The 23,231-nt window shown below is 41.8% G+C and overlaps 1 protein-coding gene across 4 annotated transcripts in view; it reads right to left on the bottom strand.

Annotated features, from left to right (window-relative positions):
- The window catches only part of ADNP (activity dependent neuroprotector homeobox), a 43,702-nt gene extending 28,041 nt beyond the window's left edge, over positions 1-15,661 (bottom strand). For 2 of the 4 annotated variants that reach the window (XM_048819526.2, XM_048819527.2), the window contains exons 1-2: positions 15,294-15,661; positions 1,330-1,488 (exon numbers count right to left, since the gene is read on the bottom strand). In XM_048819526.2, the coding sequence (XP_048675483.1) occupies positions 1,330-1,366 (37 nt within the window). In that variant the 5' untranslated portion in view covers positions 1,367-1,488; positions 15,294-15,661. Of the gene's footprint in view, positions 1-1,329; positions 1,489-15,289 lie in introns of all 4 variants that reach the window. The other 2 variants (XM_048819529.2, XM_048819528.2) reach the window with 2 other exon arrangements.
- Positions 15,662-23,231: the final 7,570 nt, after the last annotated feature.

Genomic DNA, 23,231 nt, shown 5'->3' with positions numbered 1-23,231 from the left:
TTTTGCCAACAAAATACTTCCAGCCCCAGGAGTGGCATTACCTTTGTCGGCAGGAGCACCACATTCACACTGCCACTTGCGTCGGTAAAACTTTTGTCTTTCTTGGGGGGGCTTTTTAAAGTACCCGTGAAAGACAAAAGTTTTGTGGACAGCGTCGCAGTGTAGACAAGCCCTTGTTAACATCTATAACAACTTCCAACTTCACTCAATCAAGACGTGGAGAGAGGTAATCTCTGTTTACCAAATTATGTGCATTTTTCTATTAATTGATTGTGCTACATTTCACTTTGCAGCACCCTCTCCTTTTAGTAGTTTCTCTATTAGGTAGTTATTTCTCAAAAAATACTTAACAGCACAACCAGGATTCAATCAGCATACAGGACAAGCATTGGTGCAATTCTCAAATTGCAAATCTTTAAAACAGATTTAATTTCTCCATTGGTTGTAAACCAGCACTACATTATTGTTGTTTACTAATCCAAACTTTATTTATTCAATACAATTTTCAGTGTACTTTATCTTTAGCATTTCATCAGTACTTTGATTTTATTCCAACAGATATTATGAAGAAACCTTAGACTAATCTAAATATCACATGAAACTGATTAAGGCTGCTGTAAAGGTTGGTAGAGTTAAAATTTTACTTTTTTCCTTCTATCCATTTGGAAAGTAATTTTTTCCCCCCTTTTAAATAAGTGACCTTCTCTCTTCCCCCTACGTTCCTCCCATTATACAGAACCCAGCTACTCAGCATACTTTTCAGAGTAATTTATGTGGAAATGATTGAAAATGTTTTTAAACATTTCATTTACAAGCTTCCAATGAGTTATAAACAATGAAGTTGTCATTTAAAAGTAACATATACCTTGTAAAACTAAGGAATAACTTCACTTAAAGGGACACTCAATCACATTTTTCTCAGGATTATTTTATCTACGCATTACAAGTGACAGCTAAGTTTACTATACAATTGAGATGAATATATTTCTTCCAGTTTTTTTACTTTGTGCATGACAGTACTTTGACAATCAGTTTCATCATTTACCCATATAATCAGCTTCCCCTTCTGTGTGTGTTTTTATACATAAGAAGAAGGGAAAACATTTTGTAAAGAGCCAGTAAATTAACTGTAAAACCAAGAAGACAGGGTGACTCAAACAGGTATGGTACCTGAAAATTTACTTTTTTAAAATGTATCTAGATTTCAAGTTGGTGTTCCTTTAAGTGTAAAATTTCCAAATTCTACACATTCAGCCCATTCCCTCAATTTTTTTGCCCATACTTCAAACTCTTCCCATTTTTATTCAGTACATATTATGAGGCATTTACCTCCAAAATTAATGGTGCTTGGGTGTCTCAGACTCATTGGGCAAGTTTCATGCAAAAGCCTCCAAAAATAATTCTCCTTGCAGAACGCCCACCTCAGCGATTATATTACACCTACTGTATGAGGCCAAAGCCCGGACATAGGAGAAGGCTCATATCCTGCTGTACAAAACAAAGTGTTAAAGACAAGAGATAAGAATGTAATAAGGGTAAGTCTTACATTTATAAATTATGTTTCATCATGAAGGACTAATGCCCATTGTGAATCATACATACAGGTATCACGACTGAAACAGAGGTACTGCTAGAGTTTAACCCAGCAGCCTTCCTTCATTGGCAAAGTTTCAGAACATTTTAGCAGGTTTTAAATTTTAAGCAAAAAATTCCTCTAGTTGACACTATAGTAGAATATTTTGATATTCAGAACTCAATTACCCAAACTGGAATTCCACCAGGATACCACAACTAACACTGCTATTCACATGCCATCTTTTGATCTCACAAGCAGTTATGGCTTCCAGTTTTACATCTCATCTGAAATACAGCACCTTCAGCATGACAGTGCCTCTACAGCCATGATTCATTCCTGATGAAGAGGTGAAGTGCCACCTATTGAGTCCCCAACTGTACCTGTTTTCTCCTTGGAGGGTTTCCATCCAAATACAGACCCATCTTGCAATCTAGGGTTTTAGGAGATCATATAGCCCAGGGTAATACGGCTGTCAACCACAACCATGAGGAAATATATTCAGTAGGGCAAGATTCAGATGAGCAGTCTCATTCAGGTTCGTATCTGCTGGCACTAAGATGTGAAGTAGATTATCCTGGGTGTTGGAATGTATTAGACTATGTTCTATAACCCATTTGCTGCACTTTAATTCATCTCACTCATTCATGTTAATAAAAGAATCAATGTACTTCTATTTTAGGCAGGTTTTGAAGCAGAACAAGACAGGTAACTTCAGTGTAGGGAACCAGGAGTGAACAAATCCATCAAAGCTTCCAAAATATCTTTTAGTTGACCATTAACTTATTAGAGCTTTTCAGATAGAGGAGAAAAAGTTTACCAGATTTTCCCCATGAGTTGTTTGATTCAAGTGATAGTCTCATGGATTTCAAAACTTTCTGACAACATCCACACCCTAATAAAGTATTGGCACCACTACAGGTACTGGATTAAGTTTCTGGAAATTTGTGGACTAAGTTTACTATGGAAATAAAACTTTAATGGGCTGATATGACACAATATAATATATTAAATACATAAGTTTAAAGCAAAGACTTAAAATGTAACTATTGTTTTAAAAACCTCAGAATTTACATTCTAAAGAAGAGATTTACATTACATACTAGTAAACTGGGCTATTGACTAAGATTGGGGGAACTGAGTTATTTTATTTGAAAAATATTTTTACTATAAACAATAAATTTATTTCCCTGCCATACTGGATTACTTTTCTGACAGAGGACTGGACAGAATGAATAGTCAGTCCTTTGCATTTCTGTCAAGTCCCGATCACTTCATATTTCTCTCTTCCACCTGAAGACCAATTATATAAACTACCTGCCTGGCTGAGGCCTGTTTGGAGCACATCAGTTACAATTACTACATCAACCTGAAGATGTGATCACTGAGCAAAGCAAGGCACTTCATTCTGTACCAGGGTCAAACAAGTCCACCCCCAAAGACTGAAACTAGTTACTCTACATGGTACAAATCATGATCATCAAGCCTCTGGCATTTTTCTGAATTTTAAAAATCGTGAAAAGTTTTCTCCAATAGCAGAGTCTCATTTTACTGACACTTTATGACGAGTTAAAGGGAATTATTGGTTGAGATATAAAAAGTACAACACAATAGCATGTATCAGAACTGGCTGCAGCTGCATGCTTCTTATTCAAAGAAGTAAAACACGTTAGTTTCCTCTGAGACTCCACTTTTTTCTCTGGCTTCACTAGTCAATGTACATTTTAAATGTGGTCTATTTCCAAAGACTGCCTTAGTTAATTATATGCAGTAGCATGCTCTGAGAAGCCAGCCATGAAAGTAGAATGAATAAAAGACTGTTAATACAACATTATAGTTGAGATTTTTGAACATACTATTCTGAAAATATTAAATTATGGCTCCCCCAGTAAGAGAAATGCAACCTCCTTGTGCCTATGAACTATTCAGCCATGTATCCTATTGTGCTCTGCACACCACAAGGTGAATGATGGGAGATGCCTGTTTACCAGGAGGGGGCTGGAACACTGGCACCTGAACATTCCACAGCAGTTGAGCCAAGCGGATTTGACCAGCAGGCAGAAACAGCACCAAGAGCCTGGGGGACAGAATAGAGAGAGATGGGAGAGAAAGCCAAGATAAAATAAGGAAAAAACACAGCAGGGTCAGGGACATCACAGAGAAAAAAAAAAACAGTGACAAAAGCCAGAGAGAGAAGTGGCAGAGAAAGAAAAGCTGACACAGAAACCTCCCTGAAAAGGTAAGTGTGGCTTCTGGATAGCTTTGTTCCTGCACTGAGAGGAATAAATGGTTTGAATCCTGACACAGCCACCATTTGTTTACATTAAATACTTCATTTTCCCTCTGTCAGACTACTCCTCACATGGTAGTAAAACAGCTCCAGCCGACTTTTAGAGGTGCTGAGCACCCACAGCTCCCTGTGAAACCAATGGGATTTACTGGTGCACACCACTTCTAGAGAGTCACCACTGATGTTTCACTCTTCCAGTAACAGCTATAAACCTATGAAGGAGATTGGGTTTCAATATAAAACACATTACACTCATGGTAATTTCTTTATGGACAAGAAAAACACCTATTTCACCCCCACTCTGTCACAAACAACAGATACTGTACTCAGCTTGTCAGCTGGTAGGAGTTCACTCATGGTAGATCGATCCTTAAACAAGGGCTTGCTTTCACTGCTACAGTTAACGAGTTACTCTACTCAAGCTAACCTAGCTCAGGAGTGGACACACTGTGAACCACACTGCACTCAAACTACACAGAGCAAATAGATTTGCAGAATGAGGGGATTAGCAGATAATGAATTATACTAACTCCAGCTGTAGCCTGTAGCTGCATCCTCACTGCATTGCTAGCTCAAACAGCAGCAGCACTTGAGTATCAACCCTGATGAGCCAGTAAAGCACAACTTAACTCAAACTAAAGATTTGGGCGTGTGGAGGGGAGTCAGGTTAAGGGTGACTGGAGTTATACCTTGAGTTAACACCGTAGTGAAGCCCTGAGATTAGTCTGATGGTCCTAACTACATGTATATCTATGGTGCAATCAAAGTTGTAATTGCAGCACATTCAAACATACCTGACCTACCTTTAATCTAGCTAGCCCTGACACCAATAGCAGTGAATACGCAGCACAGACTTCAGTGTGGGCTAGACACCCAAGTGCATACCCAGACTTGTACTTGGGCAGGTAGGCCTCACTGAATCCCATGCTGTCATGGCTTCACTGCTATTGGCAACTGCAAACTACAAAAAGCTAGCATGGTATGTCTAACCACACAATCCGAATGTAGTGTAGACATATCCTATGTGCTCATAGGTTGTGTCCACAGTTGGACTGAGACTATGCTAGCTGCTTTTATAGGATGAAAACTTGAAAAAGACATCACATACCTTCTGAAAATTTTATATGTGCTAGTTTCAATACCAATATCACTATAACTTAAAGTAAGAAAATTATTTCTTTATTTGTTCAGTTTGTTTACTTTGTACAGTTTACTTCATTATGTACAGTCAAGTCCCACCTCCTCCCACCCAACTAAATCAGTTTCTCCACTACTGGAAAGTCCAACTCCTAAAAAAAATTTTTTTTTTAAATATTCAGAATATACTATTTAAGAAATGCTGTATCAGAAACTGGATATTTTAAATTAGCTAATCACAAAAATTCAGGCTGTCTGGCTCTCTAAACAAAATGATTGTTAGCACTGCTTCCCTGACCAATGTGAAGTTGTTCAGTTTCCCATTTTAACTGTTTATATAACCAAGTATATATTCCCCAGGGGGCTGGGGGGCAGGAGAAGTGATGGAGAGTTCATCTACAGCATGGTTTTACAACACACCTATAAAAATCCCTGTGCAGGAAATTCTTATGCATACTACATTTCCCTGCCTAAGACCACAGGAACAGCAATAATGAGCCAATGCTCGAGAAGTTCACTGTCTCTGATCTCTTTGGGCTTACAGTCCAGCTTCATATTGGCTGTTCTTGCATAAGGGTCTCCAGCTTCCCATCATACATAAAGAACTCTAATGAAAGGCAGCCAAGGTTCTAATGACAGAAGTATCAACCGTACAGCTGAGATTTCTTCCTCTTCATTCCTCTTTTTAGGTTAAAAATCTCTCTCTCATCCCCTGCCCATCAGACAGGGATATTCTAACTCAGTGGTTCTCAATCAGGGGTCCAGGGCACACTGGGGGGCCACGAGCACGTTTCAGGGGGTCCACCAAGCAGGGCTGGCATTAGACTTGCTAGGGCCCAGGGCAGAAAGCCGAAGCCCCACTGCCTGGGGCTGAAGCCAAAGCCTGAGCAACTTAGCCTCACAGGGCCCCGGGCAATTGCCCTGCCTGCTACCCCCTAATGCTGGCCCTGGCTTTTATATGCAGAAAAACAGCTGTTGTGGCACAGATGGGCCATGGAATTTTTATAGCATGTTGGGGGGGCCTCAGAAAGAAATAGGTTGAGAATCCCTGTTCTAACTCACACTTTTCATTCTTTCTTGATTTCTGGAATTTTCCACTGCTACCAGAAGCTCCACCTAGTGGATGTGTATACTAACTGCACAGTTTGAACAGGAATTATCTATTTCCTTACCAACTGCTAATAAGCATATGTAATGTTAATAATGTTTTTGTTTTAATTTACTGTGCAACATGGCCAAATTTTCATTTATTTGGGAACTGTAACTTTGAATTTCTTGAATTGTGTTTAGAACAGAGGTGGGCAAACTACGGCCCGCAGGCCACATCCGGCCAGTGGGACCGGCCTGCCCGGCACCTGAGCCCCTGGCCCGAGAGGCTAGCCCCACGCCCCTCCCCGCAGCCACACAGGCAGCGCTCTGGGCGGCGGGGCTGTGCGCTCATGCAGGGCAGCGCATCTAGCTCCAGCCAGGCAGCGTGGCTGTGAGACATGCTGCTCTGAGCTGCATGGTAAGGGGGCTGGGGCGAGGCCAGGGCCGGGGGGGTTGGATAAGGGGCAGGGAGCGGTTGGATGGGGTGGAGGTTCGGGGGGGGGGGTCAGAGGACGGGGAACAAGGGGGGTTGGATAAGCATGGGAGTCCCAGGGGGCCTGTCAGGGGGCAAGGGTGTGGATAAGGGTCGGGGCAGTCAGGGGACAGGGAGCAAGGGGGTTTGGATAGCAGGTGGGGTCCCGGGGGGGTGAGGGTGGGAAAGTTAGGGGACAAGGAGCAGGGGGGGTTGGAGGTTCTGAGGGGGGCAGTCAGGGGGCAGAAAGTGGGAGAGGGCGGGGCCCAGGCTGTTTGGGGAGGCACAGCCTTCCTACCCGGCCCTCCATACAGTTTTGGAACCCCAATGTGGCCCTCGGGCCAAAAAATTTGCCCACCCCTAGTTTAGAACCTGAACTAAGATGTCACAATAATTTAGGTTTGTGATTTTAAAAAAAAGTTGCTCATTTATTTGACCATGCAAACATTTAAATACACAAAGCAGGAATCGACCTTTCTGATGTGCCCTAGAAACTAATATCAAAAGTTGTTCCGTCTGTATGGCACAATATAATTAAGTGTACAGGAAGTCTAAAACTGGAGGCACCAATGGCCAAGAAGGCAGGCCATCATACATAGTAGCCCCTTTAATACCTCCTTTAAATAAGCATTTGAAATAGCCAAGGATATGTTATATATATATATATATATACCAATAGCTGCAGTGAAATCAATATGTACTGCACATGCTCAGTATGCCATTCTCACTTGTCCATAGCTATTTCTTAAAGACTTTTGTGTTGAATGTAATAAAGCCTCAAAAGAGGTCATGATTTTCTTATACCATGATATATGGTTCAATGAGTGGAAACAAAGGCTAAATGAATATTCCTCAAATTTCAAAAATAATTCTCCTCTGGGATGAAACTAAATATGAAAAATTCCAAAGCAAAATTTTTTGCTGGAAGCTTAATCATGTGTAGGGCTCTACCAAATTCATGGTCTATTTTGGTCCATTTCATGGTCATAGGATTTTTTTTTACAAACCATAGATTTCATTATTTCAGATATTTAAATCTGAAATTTCACAGTTTTGTATTTGTAGGGATCCTGACCCAAAGAGGAGTTGTGCGGGGTTGCAAGGTTATTGTAGGGGGAGTTGCAGTAGCCTTACTTCTGTGCTGCTGCTCGTGCTGGCGCTACCTTCCAAGCTGGACAGCTGGAGAGCAGCAGCTGCTGGACAGAAGCCCAGCTCTGAAGACAGAGCAGCGCAGAGAAGGATGGCATAGTATGGTATTTCCACCCTTACTTCTGTGCTGCTGCCGGCAGAGCTGGGCCCTCAGTCAGCAATCACCACTGTCCAGCAGCAGCACAGAACTAAGAGTGGTATGGTATGGTATTGCCACGCTTACTTCTGCGCTGCTGCTGGAGGGGCATTGCCTTCAGAGCTGGGCGCCTGGCCAACAGCCGCCGCACTCACAGAATCATAGAATATCAAGGTTGGAAAGGACCTCAGGAGGTCATCTAGTCCAATCCCCTGCTCAAAGCAGGATCAATCCCCAATCAATCAATGCCCAGCTCTGAAGTCAGCGCAGAAGTAAGGGTAGCAATACCATGATCCTCCTAAAATAACCCTGTCACCCCCCTGCAACTCCCTTTTGGATCAGAACCGTGAATTTGAGAAACGTTGGTCTCCCCCATGAAATCTGTATAGTACAGGGTAAAAGCACACAGAAGACCAGATTTCATGGTCCATGACACGTTTTTCATCGCTGTGAATTTGGTAGGGCCCCAATCATGTGGAATCCTGAAGTGCTCACACTTGCTGTTTGGAGCATTCCAAGAAGCATTCTGACACTTTGTAAGCTCTTTAGATTCTTACCAAGAGACATTTATTAAGTCTTTCTAAATTTAAAACACAGAAACAAAACATGTAAGCTGCATACAGGTGATTTGATGTGCCAAAACCAGTAATACACATTGCTGGGGTGTGCTGGTGAATGATGAGTAGCAAAGCTCTGCAAAAGTGTGCATATACTGACATGCACTCCGGAACATGTTACAATCTACTCCAGCAGTTCTCAAACTGGACGTGACTCCATTTTAATGGGGTCACAAGAGCTGGCATTAGATTTGCTGAGGCCCGGGCTCAAAGTTGAAGCTCCACCGCCTGGGGCCAAAGCCAGAGGGCTTCAGCCCTGCGTGGCGGGGCTCAGGTTACAGGTCCCGGGCCTGAGGCTGAAGACCTTGGATTTCGACTTTGGCCCCTCCGCCCGGGGCAGGTTTTGGTTTTGCTCCGGCTGACTCAAGGTTCAGTCCTCCCATCCTGGGGTCATGTAGTAATTTTTGTTGTCAGAAGAGGGTCACAATGCAATGAAGTTTGAGAATCCCTGATCTAGTCAATTCCCCAGCCAATGTGTGATGTACTCCTCAGATAGTGGATGTATTATATATTAAATTGATAAAACACTAGCCAATTGGCTAGATCTTAACTAACAGGCTATATGTACATTTTAACTAGTTAAATAAGTAACGACCATTCAGCTTTTTCTCCCCCCACAATCCCCATATGTATCCCAAACAAAAATGTAACTAGTCTGTGGGGTTGGACAAGACCTTATATACAGACTTCTCTCTCCACATATTCCTACCTTCCTTCCCTTTTTTGCCTAGACAATTCCCAAGCACTCCAACTCCCTGACTAGATTCCAGCACTAATCCACCTCAGCTGCTGTCTTTGGGCTGGCTCATGGGCCTTTGATATTCAAAAGACTTCATAGTTGGAGCAGTGGGAATCAAAAACCATACAACACAGTTCTTAGAAATTTAGAGAAAAGTATTTTAAACTCTTTTCTAAGTAACCAAGAGACTTGTTTTAAGGAACTTTTTGTCTCTCGCTGCCACTGATCCACATCAATACCAAAAAATGTTATTTAGCTCCACTGCATCAGCACAAAGAACTGCTAGCTCTGGAATCATGTCAGGAATCAGGCAGAACACGACAGGTAAAATTGGGTAAAGGCAAGAGAACAGATGAAAGTCAGGGGACTGGAGAACAGCTGAGATAGAACTGAAAGGCCCTGGCTAAAAGCATCCCCCCCATATGTTAAAATGATTGGCTGAATGAGGCAAAACCATCCACCCACAGTACTTGTGGCACCTTAGAGACTAACAAATTTATTTGAGCATAAGCTTTCGTGAGCTACAGCTTATGCTCAAATAAATTTGTTAGTCTCCAAGGTGCCACAAGTACTCCTTTTCTTTTTGCGAATACAGACTAACACGGCTGCTACTCTGAAACCACCCAGAGTGTTAACTTTCAATGGCTGAGGAGGTTGGGGTTTTTTAAATTATTGAAGTTTTAAACATTACCTTAGTAGTATTTTATTTTACAAATACATATTTTGCCAGCTGACCTGTTCAATCAAGAACGTGTAAGTCTGTTGTGCGCACTGGGACACAATTACACAAGTTTAGAACCCAACAGCCAACATCAGTTTTCTTCCAAACCATTTTTAAATGCCAAGTTTTTTAAAACTAAGGATATAAATGGTTTAACTGACAGTGACTCACTGCAGACGAATATGGCATTTGTTCCACTCTTATTTAAAACCAAAAAATGTCACACACATTCAAAAAATACCAATGTATGTGAGATTAAAGTGATGCCCTCCAAATGTGGGCCTCACATTTGGGCTTCCAATCTCAACTGCAATGAAGTTGTCAAAAGCATACATTTTTTTCTTAACACATATGGCCTTTGGGCAGGTAAATAAAACAAACTAGTTTCCTTAATCTGATCTCAAGTACATCTTTAGATATTTTATGTCAAGCTGAAGATTCTCTTGAAAGTCCGGAGTGAACAATTCCATTTCCCCCAAAAGGGTGTGTTTTTTATATCGTGTTAGTCCAGTCAAGTTAGACTTTGTCTAAACACAAAAATTGTACTACTTTACCTTTACTGATATAGTTAAAGTGGTACAACCCTCCATGCTAGTGTGGACAGTTAGGTTATGTCTACGCTGCAGAGCCTGTGTTGGTATAGTCCCCTAGTGCAGACACAGTATACACTGACAGGGGTTTTTCTGTTAGTGTAGGAACACCATCTCCGCAGACAACATCAGGTATATCAACAGAAGCACTCTTCCACTGACACACCTGTGTCCATGCTGGGGATTTTGTAAGCATAACTATGTTGATTGAGGTCATGGTTCTCTCACACCCCTGACCAATATAGCTGTGCTGATATAATGTAAGTGTGGACCATGCCTTAGGCCTTGTCCACTCATAAAACTTAGGTCAACACAGCTATGGCCATCCACTCCCCTGACTGACATAGTTATGCCAGTCTGACACACATAGGTCAGCAGAAGAATGCGTCTGTCAACCTAGCTACCGTCACTCAGGAAGGTGGAGTTCCTAAAGGAGCAGAAAAATCCCTTCTGTCACTGTAGCCTACATCCGCTGGGTCACAGCAGCATACCTTTGGCACTGTGGCTATGCCACTGTAGTATATACAGGCTATATACCTGTATAAAACATGCTTATATTCATATAGCTTATAACCTTTCCTGAACAGGAAAAAGTTATACCAATATAAATACACATACCGGCATAACTGTGTCCACGCTAGGGGTTGTACTGTACCAGTCCTTAGTTTAATATGATTGAAAAGCCCTAATGCTTGTTAAGATGTAGGCTAATATGTTTGAAAGCTGAAAGGCCAACTAACATGCCTTCAAACATATTAGCCTCCATCTTAACGAGCATTAAGAGGGCTCAACACAACTGAAAAGCCAACTGGACTGAGCTAAAAAAACAGGGTACAAGTATCCTAAGGGGCCAGTGACTACCAAAGGACATATCTGGGTAGAGCACATAATAGGTGAACAATTTAAATCAAATAGCTATTCACTATTGCTCTTTTGGGGATTTGATTTAAAATATACGTCCTAAAGACTTCAGATCCTGATGAGGATGATCGTAGTCTAATCTTGATTTTTTTCTCTCTCAACCTTTGTGCACAAATATTAAAGTGAAGATAATTTTCTATTTTATAAATTGCTAATCTGACTGCTATAGCTTGTTCATTTAGAGCTTCTCCAAAATAAGTAAATTAGAGTCTTTAGTTCTCGTGTCTTTTCTCCTACCCAAATATTTATTCCAATTTTTTCCTTTACACTAATAAAGCTAGATGTCACCTTCCCCATTAAAAACAAGTCATAAAATTTATGGTTTAGACTGTGTACATGTCTTAATTCTGCCAATGCACATGTCACTGAGATACAGCCATGCATGTCAGAAGTGCTGCTTTATAACATTTTTAATAATCATTTTCAAAGGTTGCAGTTATTCTCATGTACCAAAGCTGGGGGAATAGCCATCCCTTATTCATGCTGGTGTATGTTGGAAGCACAACTTACCTTGCACAGAGAGGGCTTGTATATGCACTTATTTAGAAATCTAGTTGGCATTCCCCTTCTAATTTAGGAGTCAGTTAATGAAGTGGAGAGCCTAGTACAGTATAATATCACTGAATTACTTCTATGCTCAATTAAAATGCTCTTTTAAGGCACCATTGTAAGTTAATGCAAAATAATATATGAGAGTTGGCATCTTCTGACAATTGGTACCTTCAATCCTGCATACAATGAAAAGCTTCTCAGTTTAATGCTGCAGAGCATGCGTTTCACAAGCAATCTAGAAGTTCTTCTGAAATAGGGCTCTCAGCCCCAAACATATTGAATACCACCACATTCTGTTCTTAACCTACATGCCCTTTTTCTTAGAGCAAATACAAGCCACCTTTCATATTTTCTCACACACATTCAAAACACTATTTACCTCCCAACATTTAAAACTAATGCTCTTACATTAATGTTTTTTTAAACTCTAGTAGCTTTACCCAATACACATTTAGGCGTTAAAGGCAAATTTAAGCATTATGGGGGGAAAAAATGAAGTTGTTTTCTATAGTTCATTCTCATGTCACCAGGACTTGGAGTTATAAATATAAGCCAGTATTTGAAACACTGGGTACTAAACAGTTAACTGTTTCAGACATAAAAGCAAGATTGCATTAGCTTCTTAAAGCTGACTGCAAACTTTGAACAGGTTAAATATGCCAATCACTGTTAAGTGCTGAAAAGCCAAATATAAAATAAATAAAAACTACTGTGGACAGGTCAAAATCACTTTTAGCAAAGAGAAGTTAAAACCTGTATAAAGCGTAATAAATTCACAAGTATAAACAAGCTTAATATTCTATTTAAATATTTCTATGTTGGGACATGTTATCAACTGTATGTCAAAAAGACATCTCCATTCTAAGGCTTATCTTTGTGTAAACTGGAAGCATCTTCAGCAAAGATTTAACAACCATGTTACAATGAATCAGCCTCAAGTGGCAATTTTTAGTAGCAACAGAATATGTTTCTTTTCATTTCTGTATAATACTCCAACTTCACTACATATTGTAAGGAAGATATTGGTTGGATTTGGTTGATACTAAATCACTACCCAACATCTGTAAATATATATTACAAACAGTACAAGGCATTAATTGATTAATCTGTGTTGTTTTAAAAGCAACTGATTTTAAGGGGATGGTTCATTTTCCACATCCAGAGGGATGGTAACTGTGATATGAAGCGTTGGTAAATCTTTATAGCTGCTACAGTTACCATTCTCCCCAAGTGAAAGTTCAGTTTTTCCAGATGGTCCAGCTGAAACCCACGTTACTTGAATGGCACTGCTGCTACCAGGGAGCCAGGCAATTCAATCTGAATGTATTTAAGTAGGCCATTCTGTGCTGCACAAGTAGTGACAATACTTCTTCATCTAAACACGTCCTCCCGCCTCATCAATGTTCAAATATGAACAAAGTTAGTGGAAACATCATGGCATAAACTAAGGAAAGCTCTGTCCTATTTTTCTAAAAGATACCAAAGCTCTTAAGCCTGTCAAATATTTTCATTAAAACCAAAATCATGAGTCAAAATTATGGAGGAATCCCAGTTGTCCAAGCAAAGCACAGCTTAACTCAGTCTACAGATAAAGCACTCAATGCTTTAGTCAGGCACCATAACACTGAAGTTTCTACATCACTACTGCCATGCATTCAGAATGTGTGAAAAAGCCATGCAAGTTTATAAAGCAGATGGCACCACAAGCCACAATCAAGTTTTCATACAATTACTACATTCTCCATGGAGGTCCATGTACAGCCGTGCAAAAGAGACAGAAGTCATCCAAGTGCTCTATTTCTCTCATTTTTCCATTTAATCAGTGTGATCTCTGAATACAAGTATTCTGTCAACTTCAAAAGTGATCTCAGATGATTATAGTGGCACAGAGTTGATCAAGCCCTATGAACTGAATGAAAGTACATAGTAGTAGTATCGGGAATGGCACTGAGAATTTGATGCCAAGAACACAATTTGGTCACTGTAGTTCCAAAAAATAAATTGAAGTGATCAGATTCTTCTCTAAATCACTGCTCTATTCACTAAATCCTTTACTATGCTGCTGTCAGCTCATAAGAGCAAGTGAGTACTTAGTGATAGACCCATTTTCCCAGGTCTGTAGAAGGCGCTGTGTGGCAGCTCCTCTCTATGCATCTGGGGCCCTTCCCCCTCTCTGCAGCAACCTTACCCAGTGCAGAGAATGCGCCCCCTACTGACTTGAACACTCATCTTTCCTTTCCACCGAATTGGCTGCGGTGCATTTTGGGTGGGAGCTGGTATTTTTCTTCCATGGCCATAAACCAGATGCAACAATATAGCTTTAATCCAGCCCCAACGCATACAAAAAAAGGAGTCACATTCACGTTGGTGCTTTTAAAAAAATCCACTTAGACTGCAAACAAGAACGAAAAGCAACATGATGGAGTGGGTGAGGAGGGTGCAACCTTCAAACGACAGAGGCAGAATGCAACATTTTAGGGCTTAATTTCTCCTGCCTTTGTCTGAGAAATGGGTTACAGTAGCTATGACCGGGGATGGAGAGAGTAAGGGGAGGATGAGTGGCTGGGTGAATGTTACTCCAGCCTGTAGCCACTGTTCTGCTCAGGGAACCAGTCATGAATCGCGCCTTTTCCAGCAGACAGACACCCCGGCTAGTGGGGGGAGACTGCTCTGGTCTCCATTCATTGCACCGCAGCCACCACTGCTTTCCGGCCACTCTCCAGCGCCAACTCTGCCATTAGGGACCTTCACCGGGCAGGCGGCATGTTAAAGACAGCTCTGAGATGCTAGAGGTGATGGATCCATACATTCACTGATCCATCTCAGCCGCTTCACCTCCTATCCACCGCCGCCAGCGCAGACCATGCAATGAAAGCCACCCTCGAGGCACATCCATGTGCAGCCTCCGCCGCCGGGGGTGAGGAGGGACTGAGGGAGGAGGCTGGGGCTGCATCTGCCTGCCGTACGGGCCCCGGGAAGGGAGAGGGGAAGCCGGTAGCGGTCCCTGCAGGCGGGAGAACGGGCCAGAGCACCGAGGAAGAACTGGCCTCTTCAGTGCACGCAAGTCTTTTCCACATGTGTGCAGCTGCGGAGAGGGGTGGGAGCTGCCCGCAAACTCCGCAGCCCCCGCCTGCAGCGGGCATCGCGGTGGACACGGCACTGTGCGGGGCCGGCATGGGGCTCCTGCCCAGCGGCTGAGGAGAGGGCTGCACGGGGCTCTGCCCCGATGCTTACGGGTGGAAGGCAGCTGCACAAATCGGGAGGTGGGGGCTGCCCGCTCCCAGCTCGGACCCGCGGACTCACCTACCTGCCTGGGCTCTCCTCAGCGGAGGAGGGCGGGCGCTCCCCCGGCACCTCTGGCTGGGGGTGGGGGTGCGCGGAGCTGCCTCCCTGGCGCCGCCCGGGTCCCTGGGCGGGCGGGCGGAGCGGAGCCGGCGGCGGCGCGGGGGAGACAAAGGGGGCTGGATGGCGGGGGGGTGAGTGTGTGTGGGGGTGGCCTATGGTGAGCAGGTCCCGGGGGGAGGGGGCGGTGGCGGCTCCACTGCGCTCGGTCCCCGGAGGGGGGGGTGTCAGGCTCCGGGCCGGGGGGGGGCTCCCTGGGCGCCCTGCAGACAATACAGCCGGGTCCCTCCTGCCCAGAACCTGCCCTGGCCAAGATGGCGGCCGAGAAAGAGCGGAAGTGACGCGAGACTCTCATTAGCATACGGGACTCATTGTCCAGCGGGAGGGGAGGGGGCCGCGCCCCGGGGGGGAGGGGACCTGAGCCCCGATGGGGTCCTGTTCGCCTAGACCCCATCCCACTTCGGGGTGCGGGTCCTTTAAGGGAAGGGGGAGGGGAAGCAGGTTACATAACCCTGCCGATGGGGGGGGCTCTCGCGAGAGGGGGAGCCGGCGGCGGGATCTACCCCGGGCCCGCTAGGAGGCGCCGCGCCCTGCGGCTGGGACCTCAGCGGGGTTTGGCGCCGCCTGCTTATCCTTCCGCCACCCCCCAGCCGGAACTACATCCTGCCCGGAGGGGAGGAGAGGGGCCTAGGCGCTGTGTCTGGAGCGGGGGTACAAGCATAGTGAGCATACGCCCACGTGACACAGAAGTGACAACATCACGTGACCTCATAATAGTGAGCACACCACCTCGTGCCCTAGCGATGGTGTGCACACCTTGCACCAGGGACACTCCAGGAGTGGGAGCATCAGGCACAGGGGTTGGCCCCACAAAGACAGAAGCAGGGGAGGCCAGAGATGGCTTTTGGGTATAGGGAGATGGGCCTTCTGTTTGCGTCTCTGGCACATCATAGTGTTCTGAAGCACATCTGAAGCAAGCATAGCACTGAGCAGCAGCAATAGAGGCCAGGTTGTACAGCATGCATAGGACAGTAATGTACAGCATACACCGAGTAGTAGTTATCACAAGTGAGCTGTGGTGACCACTTACAGAAGTAGCAATCACACCATGGACAGTGCAAGAGTGACCATACACATCCATAGCATTCACACCTCACACCATGGACAGCGCAATAGTGATCACACTGTGCACAGAGCAGTAGTGACCACACCCTTTGGCTTTAAACGGTACAGAATAGAGAAAGATGAGTAGCTAAAATCTTTTGAGAGAGTTGGGTGGTTTTGATGTTTCTTTTATTGTACTGCAACAGTTACCCATATTTTATCTGGCTTTCGAAAATAGCAACAACACCTTCTTGTAAACTATTCATTTGCCTTGACAAAACTTCCTTTTACACAGTTTGGACTTCTAGGAGTAGGTCATACTTTATATTTGGATAATAAACCTCCCTACTTAAAATTGTCCCTCATGGAAAAAGCTCAGGGTTGACTCATCCTAAGACTTAAGGTTAAATCATAAGACTGGTTCAAACTGGGACAACTGGAATTAGGAAGATTTAAAATTAAATTAAGGAAATTGTAAATGTCTTATTATCTACGTATATTGCAATATCTTTCATTCTAAAAGAGAGAGACACTTTAAATATTGCTCTCTTTTTTTGCCACCACTTTCCAAAACTAATTGAGATTTGGCAGGTTTTGATCTAACATACAGAAAAGAAAGGGTTCTCTGAAACTAGAGTAATATTATATATCATTTATTACTTAGCAGCTTTTACACACACAAAAGTAAATAAATTTTATCTTAACAATTTTTAGGTTATATTTCAAAACCATAGTTTCTGAATTAAAACAAGTGTAATCTCACAAACTAAGGCCCCAGTTGGGCTATTCATGGTGCATAAACTTAAAGTAAACTAAGGATATGCAAGGTCCCTTTGCAGGATCGAGGTCTAATTCAATAACAGTGCACAAAGTATCTTTAAATGAGATGGGCTGGGAACTTTTATTACACCAAAATACTGGGATATTTTATGGATACAATGTAGCTCAATTCATTCAGTTCTCAGTATTTCAAAACTTGTTGATTAAGGATGAGGTGTATAACAGTTAGGTCACTAGTACTGAACAAACAAAAAGTAACAAGTTTTTCAAACCATGGCCTGCAGTTTAAGAGCAAGGAAAACTTGTAATAAATTACTTAAACTTCACAAAAGTTAAATCCCATATTTTCAAATGGCTCTAATCTGAAACACACCCACCCTTTTTTTGGTAGAATTTTGTGATATTTTGTAGAATTTTCAATTTTTTTCTCGCTTAAGACTTTTACTTGTTCCTCAGATTTTAGAATTTATTCTTTGATTCCAAATGACTATATGCATTTTCACAGTAAATTCACTTTAGTGGCATAAGAAACAGTAAGCCACGAAAACAATCCTTCATTTACAATGTCACTGAAATACACAAAACTTATTGAACCCTACAAAAAAAAAAACAAATTAGCCAGTGCTATTTACTGTAAGAGGAACTTCTAGAAAGGTGATATCTAATTGTTCTTTATGTGCCTTCTAGAAAACCTGACAATAATTGTGCAACTTTAAGCAAAGCAAAAAACTATTTTAAGTTCTTATATAACTTTCATTTGCTTTACGAGGGTAGATATTTTCATTTTATAGTGCAATATAGGAAAAAATGCTGGAAAGCATTTGCAAAGCATAGATAAATGGATACCATATTCTTAAGCTAACCAGTTAAAAGAAACATTCTACAACGTTTGCATCCCTACAGAGCCCATGGAGAAAGACACCCTTTCCTGAGATACTGCTAAATTGACTGTACCACCGAGTGAAATATAGTAATATGTACTCCACATCCAATTAAATCAATTTGATGGCTCTATGTGAAAACAAAAACACCCCCAAACAAGCCTTATGACCTTTAAATTTGCTAAATTTTATTTTTTCCCACTCTATCTCTTTTTAGCTATTGCTTATTAATATTGCAGTATAACAGATGCTATTATTTCCTAAACTTGGCTCTATCTGGTCAGAATTTTGGTTTTTCTTTTTACAGTCAATTATGATCTGAGTAGTGGCTTGCCATTTGCAACACATTTAATAGAGTATTGCTAGTCACAACCTTTTTGCTGAAATTAAAAACAGGACAAACTAAGATGATCTAGAGAGGGAAGAACACTGATAGGTTAGCGTCAAGGAGGGAAGCACACCAATGGAAGAAAAAAGTACCCTCCGCACTATTGCAGCTAATTGTTTTGAGCTGAAACTCATAAATAACTGAGATGCTTTACATTGTGCAGACTTAACTGAGAAAAATGAATAGTAGTTACAGGTAAGTAAAATAGAAGTCACCAAGAATTAATTTAGATTTGTGGTGGCAAGATAGTCCTAAAGTGTATTTGTATGTACTTAGAAGCTGTGGAAGGCAAGGAGGAGTATATCAGTAAAGTGATTGCTTAACTATTTACCACTATACTGAGGAGCTATGGAATGAGTTTATGATGTGTAGCATAGAAATTTCTGTTTTTATATTTGTCAGTTTAAGTCAGTGGTCAAGTCCAAATACTAAAATTTATTTTTCCAGGAATTTTGAGTAGTATTCCTACCACTTGAAAAAACAGACTGTAAAAATATTGACTGCACAAAAGGAGGATAGTACTGTAAATTCTAATATTCAGAAAGTCTCTTAGAAATCAGTATTATTATTTATGTAGCACTGTCAATGGACACAGCTTTTACAGCAAATAAAATATATAATAAAAAAGAAAAAGAAATTCCTTGGTCATTTTTCAGTCTGAAGGCATTAATATTTGTTGTAGAAAAGCACACAGGGAGAGAGATGCAATCCTTAGAGAAGCCAGGCATTATAGAACAAGAGATGAGCAGTTTGAAGGAGAGGTAAGATTTGACAAACCTGCACATAGAAGGTGACATGAAAATGTGGGCATGTGAAGGAAGCAGGTGTCTCAGTTCTGAGCCGTTCACTTAGGAGAGGGAGTGATGGGGGATTCAAGCCACGTTTGCATCACCAGGGTTCTCTGCTCAGCTAGCAGCATCAGAGCAGCCTCTGAGCCTGCTCTAAGTTTTGGTGGCTTCCCACAGGCATCTAGAGGCCTCTCTGCCAGTCCCGAATAGCTGGAGTGCAGAGTGCGCTGAGCACATCCTTCCTGCCCACAACACCTGTGCTACGGAATTCTTGGTTGGAGACTGCTTTCCAGTCCCTTTGTGCGGCTGGCTCACAAACCAGAACTGGGGCCAAAGGGATCAGTGTAGAGAAAAACTTGGGAAGAGTTTAGGAAAGGGGATTAGGTATGAGAGGAAACTTAGTTTGATATGGGCAGAACAGAGCAGCAAAGCAAGAGGAAGCTCACAGTCCATGCACCAGATGGGAAACCCATGCAGAGATTTGTGAAGGCAGGGAATACAGAGTCTAAACAACAGGAGAAGATAAATTTAGCAGCTGCATTTTGCATAGAATAATGCAAGGATGAATGGGAGTTCATGGGCTATGACCAGTTCTTGGGCTAAAGTTTTGGCAGTAGGAATAGATGGATTTTATGCAATGCTGTCTAGAAAGCAACAGCAATATCCAGGGCCTGCTCTTGCTCCTATTTAATTCAATGAGGGTTTTGACTATAGGCTTCAATAGTATAACACTGGGTCAAACAGTTGCAAGACATAAGAGCACAAGGAAAGAGGAGTCAATGAGGACACTAAGGTTGCATGCCTTGGTGTCAGGGTGTATACTGGTGTTAAAAGTTACCTGCAAAGTGGGGGGGAAATGTTGTGCCTATATTTTGCTTCTTTGTGATGTGTATAAAACTGCAGGAAAATTTATTTAAAAAAAAAATCCTGTCTGCTCTTTACATCCGAAATACAGATTTTTTTCTACTATGAAAGTCTGTGGCACATGGAGAATTAGTGAAATTATGGCATCACAAGAAATAAGAGACTTAAAGTTGAGCAACTGAGAGGGAAAGGGCTGTTTAGTCATGGCTTGCCTACACACAAAAGATACATAGGTTTAACTGAAGGTATGTTGTTGTACTGATTTAGTCAAACGTTGGTCTGGGGCAAGTTAAACCAATATAAGTGTCCTTATACAAAGTTGCACCACTTTAACAACATCGGTGCCATATATTTATGCTTATTTATTTAGATTTAAAATAATAAGGATGCATATCTAAGGTTCTTGGCACCCCAAAATAATTAATTACACAATACATACAATTACATTAAATCTTTGCAGCATTAATCATCAGTTCCACAGGAACTCAGCCAGCCAGCCACCGACCCTCCTTCATCATCTAGGAAGCATATTCAGACATCTCCAAAAACCTAAACAAGTAGTTGGCTTTCCAGTGTGCCCAGCAAGTCATCAAATTTGGGCTATTTTAGACCAAGGGAAGCAAATTCCAGAGTCGCAGCACCCACAAAGAGAATGCCCTGCCAACAGCCCCCTCTCTTTTATAACGAGGTGGATCCAGCTCAAGTGCCTCTGCTGACCACAATTGTGGCAGTATGGCCTAGGAAGAAAGGTAATTCCTTAGGTGGGTTGGTCCCAGGCCATTCAGGGCTTTTACAGGTCATAATCAACACCTTAAACTCCACCCACAGACCAAGGAGCATTCAGTGCAGACCAGTGACCACAAATGTCATATACTTCCAATATGTTGCTCCACTCAGTAAGTGAGCTGCTGCATTCTGCACCAGTTTTCATCTCTCAGTGGTTTTTAGGTGTAGCCTCATGTAGACTGACAAAAAGAGAGGTCAGGTCTCAGCCCTCATAAAAGATATACCTGAAAGTCCAAAACGGCAAACTTCAGTACTTTTATGGCGTTTAAACCAATGGAAAATAATTATTCCTAGGTGAGGAACTAATACATCATGTACCAGGTCAAACAAGCTTGACACTATAGAACTTGGGGTAAAATTCAGGAAGACTTGTGCTCCTACATGCCTATATCACTTTTGAAAATGGGACATAAATCACTTAGGTGCTTTTGCAAAAAGAACAAGGAGCACTTGTGGCACCTTAGAGACTAACAAATTTATCTGACCATAAGCTTTCGTGGGCTAAAGCCCACTTCATCAGATGCATGCAGTGGAAAATACTATAGGAAGATATATATATAAAAAGAAAAGGAGTACTTGTGGCACTTTAGAGACTAACCAATTTATTTGAGCATGAGCTTTCGTGAGCTACAGCTCAAAGTGAGCTGTAGCTCACGAAAGCTCATGCTCAAATAAATTGGTTAGTCTCTAAGGTGCCACAAGTACTCCTTTTCTTTTTGTGAATACAGACTAACACGGCTGTTACTCTGAAACCTATATATATAAAGAGAACATGAAAAAATGGGGGTTGCCATACCAACTCTAAAGAGCCTATCGATTTAAGGAGGGCTATTATCAGCAGGAGAAAAAAAACTTTTGTAGTGATAATCAGGCTGGCCCATTTCAAACAGTTGACAAGAAGGTGTGAGTAACAGTAGGGGGAAAATTAGCATGGGGAAATAGTTTTTAGTTTGTGTAATGACTCATCCACTCCCAGTCTTTATTCAAGCCTAATTTAATGCTGTCCAGTTTGCAAATTAATTCCAGTTCTGCAGTTTCTCGTTGGAGTCTGTTTTTGAAGTTTTGTTGTTGAATAATTGCAACTTTTAGGTCTGTAACTGAGTGTCCAGGGAGGTTGAAGTGTTCTCCGACTGGTTTTTGAATGTTATAATTCTTGACTTCTGATTTGTGTCCATTTATTCTTTTGCGTACAAACTGTCTGGTTTGGCCAATGTACATGGCAGAGGGGCATTGCTGGCACATGATGGCATATATCACATTGGTAGATGTGCAGGTGAATGAGCCTCTGATTAGGTGCTTTTGATAATTTTACCTTTTGTCATTGGGGGATTGGATGAATAATGGGACTGGTAATGGAATAATGAGTCATTTCTAGATCACTTCATCTTAAGATGGTAGTAAAATCCCCTAATGGCTGTTTGGTGGCCTCAGTCTTCATCCATTTCCTTGTGGACATCACAACTCATAGTCTCAAAACAGGGACCATGGATTAAATGGGCATAGAAATCTAAGTGTCCTCCTAGAGATAGGTATCTCTGACCTGGAGATAAGGCGTACCAGTAGGGAAGCTTGTACAGCCATTAATTGAGATAAATCACTTCTGTGTATGCTGCTGAAGTTTCCCCTGTTGTCAATCCAGCACCTTTTCATAAACACAACATTTACTTAGTGAGAAACTTGAATTTAAAAAGTATAATTTAAATCCTAACTTCAGTGATTTCATAATTTATCATTTTTTTCATAAATGGATTTTCTCTTTCACCTATCATCTGGATCCTTTCTTGCAAATTGCTTTGATCAGGAAAAAAAAAGCACAAAAGATTTTTGGAAACATTGAAATTAACCAAAACAACATGCTTCAATTTTTCAACCTGGAGTCACAAGGGGAACTAGGTGCTATTCACAAAATGGAGGTGGAGTTTTGCCATTGAGTTCAATCAGACCAGTATTTCACTCTATTATTGACCAGGCATGACTAATTTTGTATTGTTATTTAAAAATTTGTACAATCTTGCATTGAATTTTCTAGGTACTTCATTGGACGAGCCAATGTCTGTATGTTGGCAACCAGATATGGTCTAAAGTCTGTGTGTTTTAGACACAGATTAAAGCTATTCTGAAACACCTATTTTTACTAATATGTGGTTATATTATAGGTGCAAGAGTATAATGCACAAAGGTCAACATTTAGCATTTGAGACTTATGCAAAGGAAACCAAAATGGAAAGGGAATTAATCACACCTGTGTACACTGTCCACTGAAAGGGATGCTCCCATGGAATCTTTTTGCTGCAGTAAGGCATTAAATAATT

Source organism: Caretta caretta, chromosome 13 (genome assembly GCF_965140235.1).
Source record: "Caretta caretta isolate rCarCar2 chromosome 13, rCarCar1.hap1, whole genome shotgun sequence".
NCBI lineage: Eukaryota > Metazoa > Chordata > Testudines > Cheloniidae > Caretta > Caretta caretta.
This window is presented reverse-complemented; position numbering and strand designations above follow the sequence as displayed.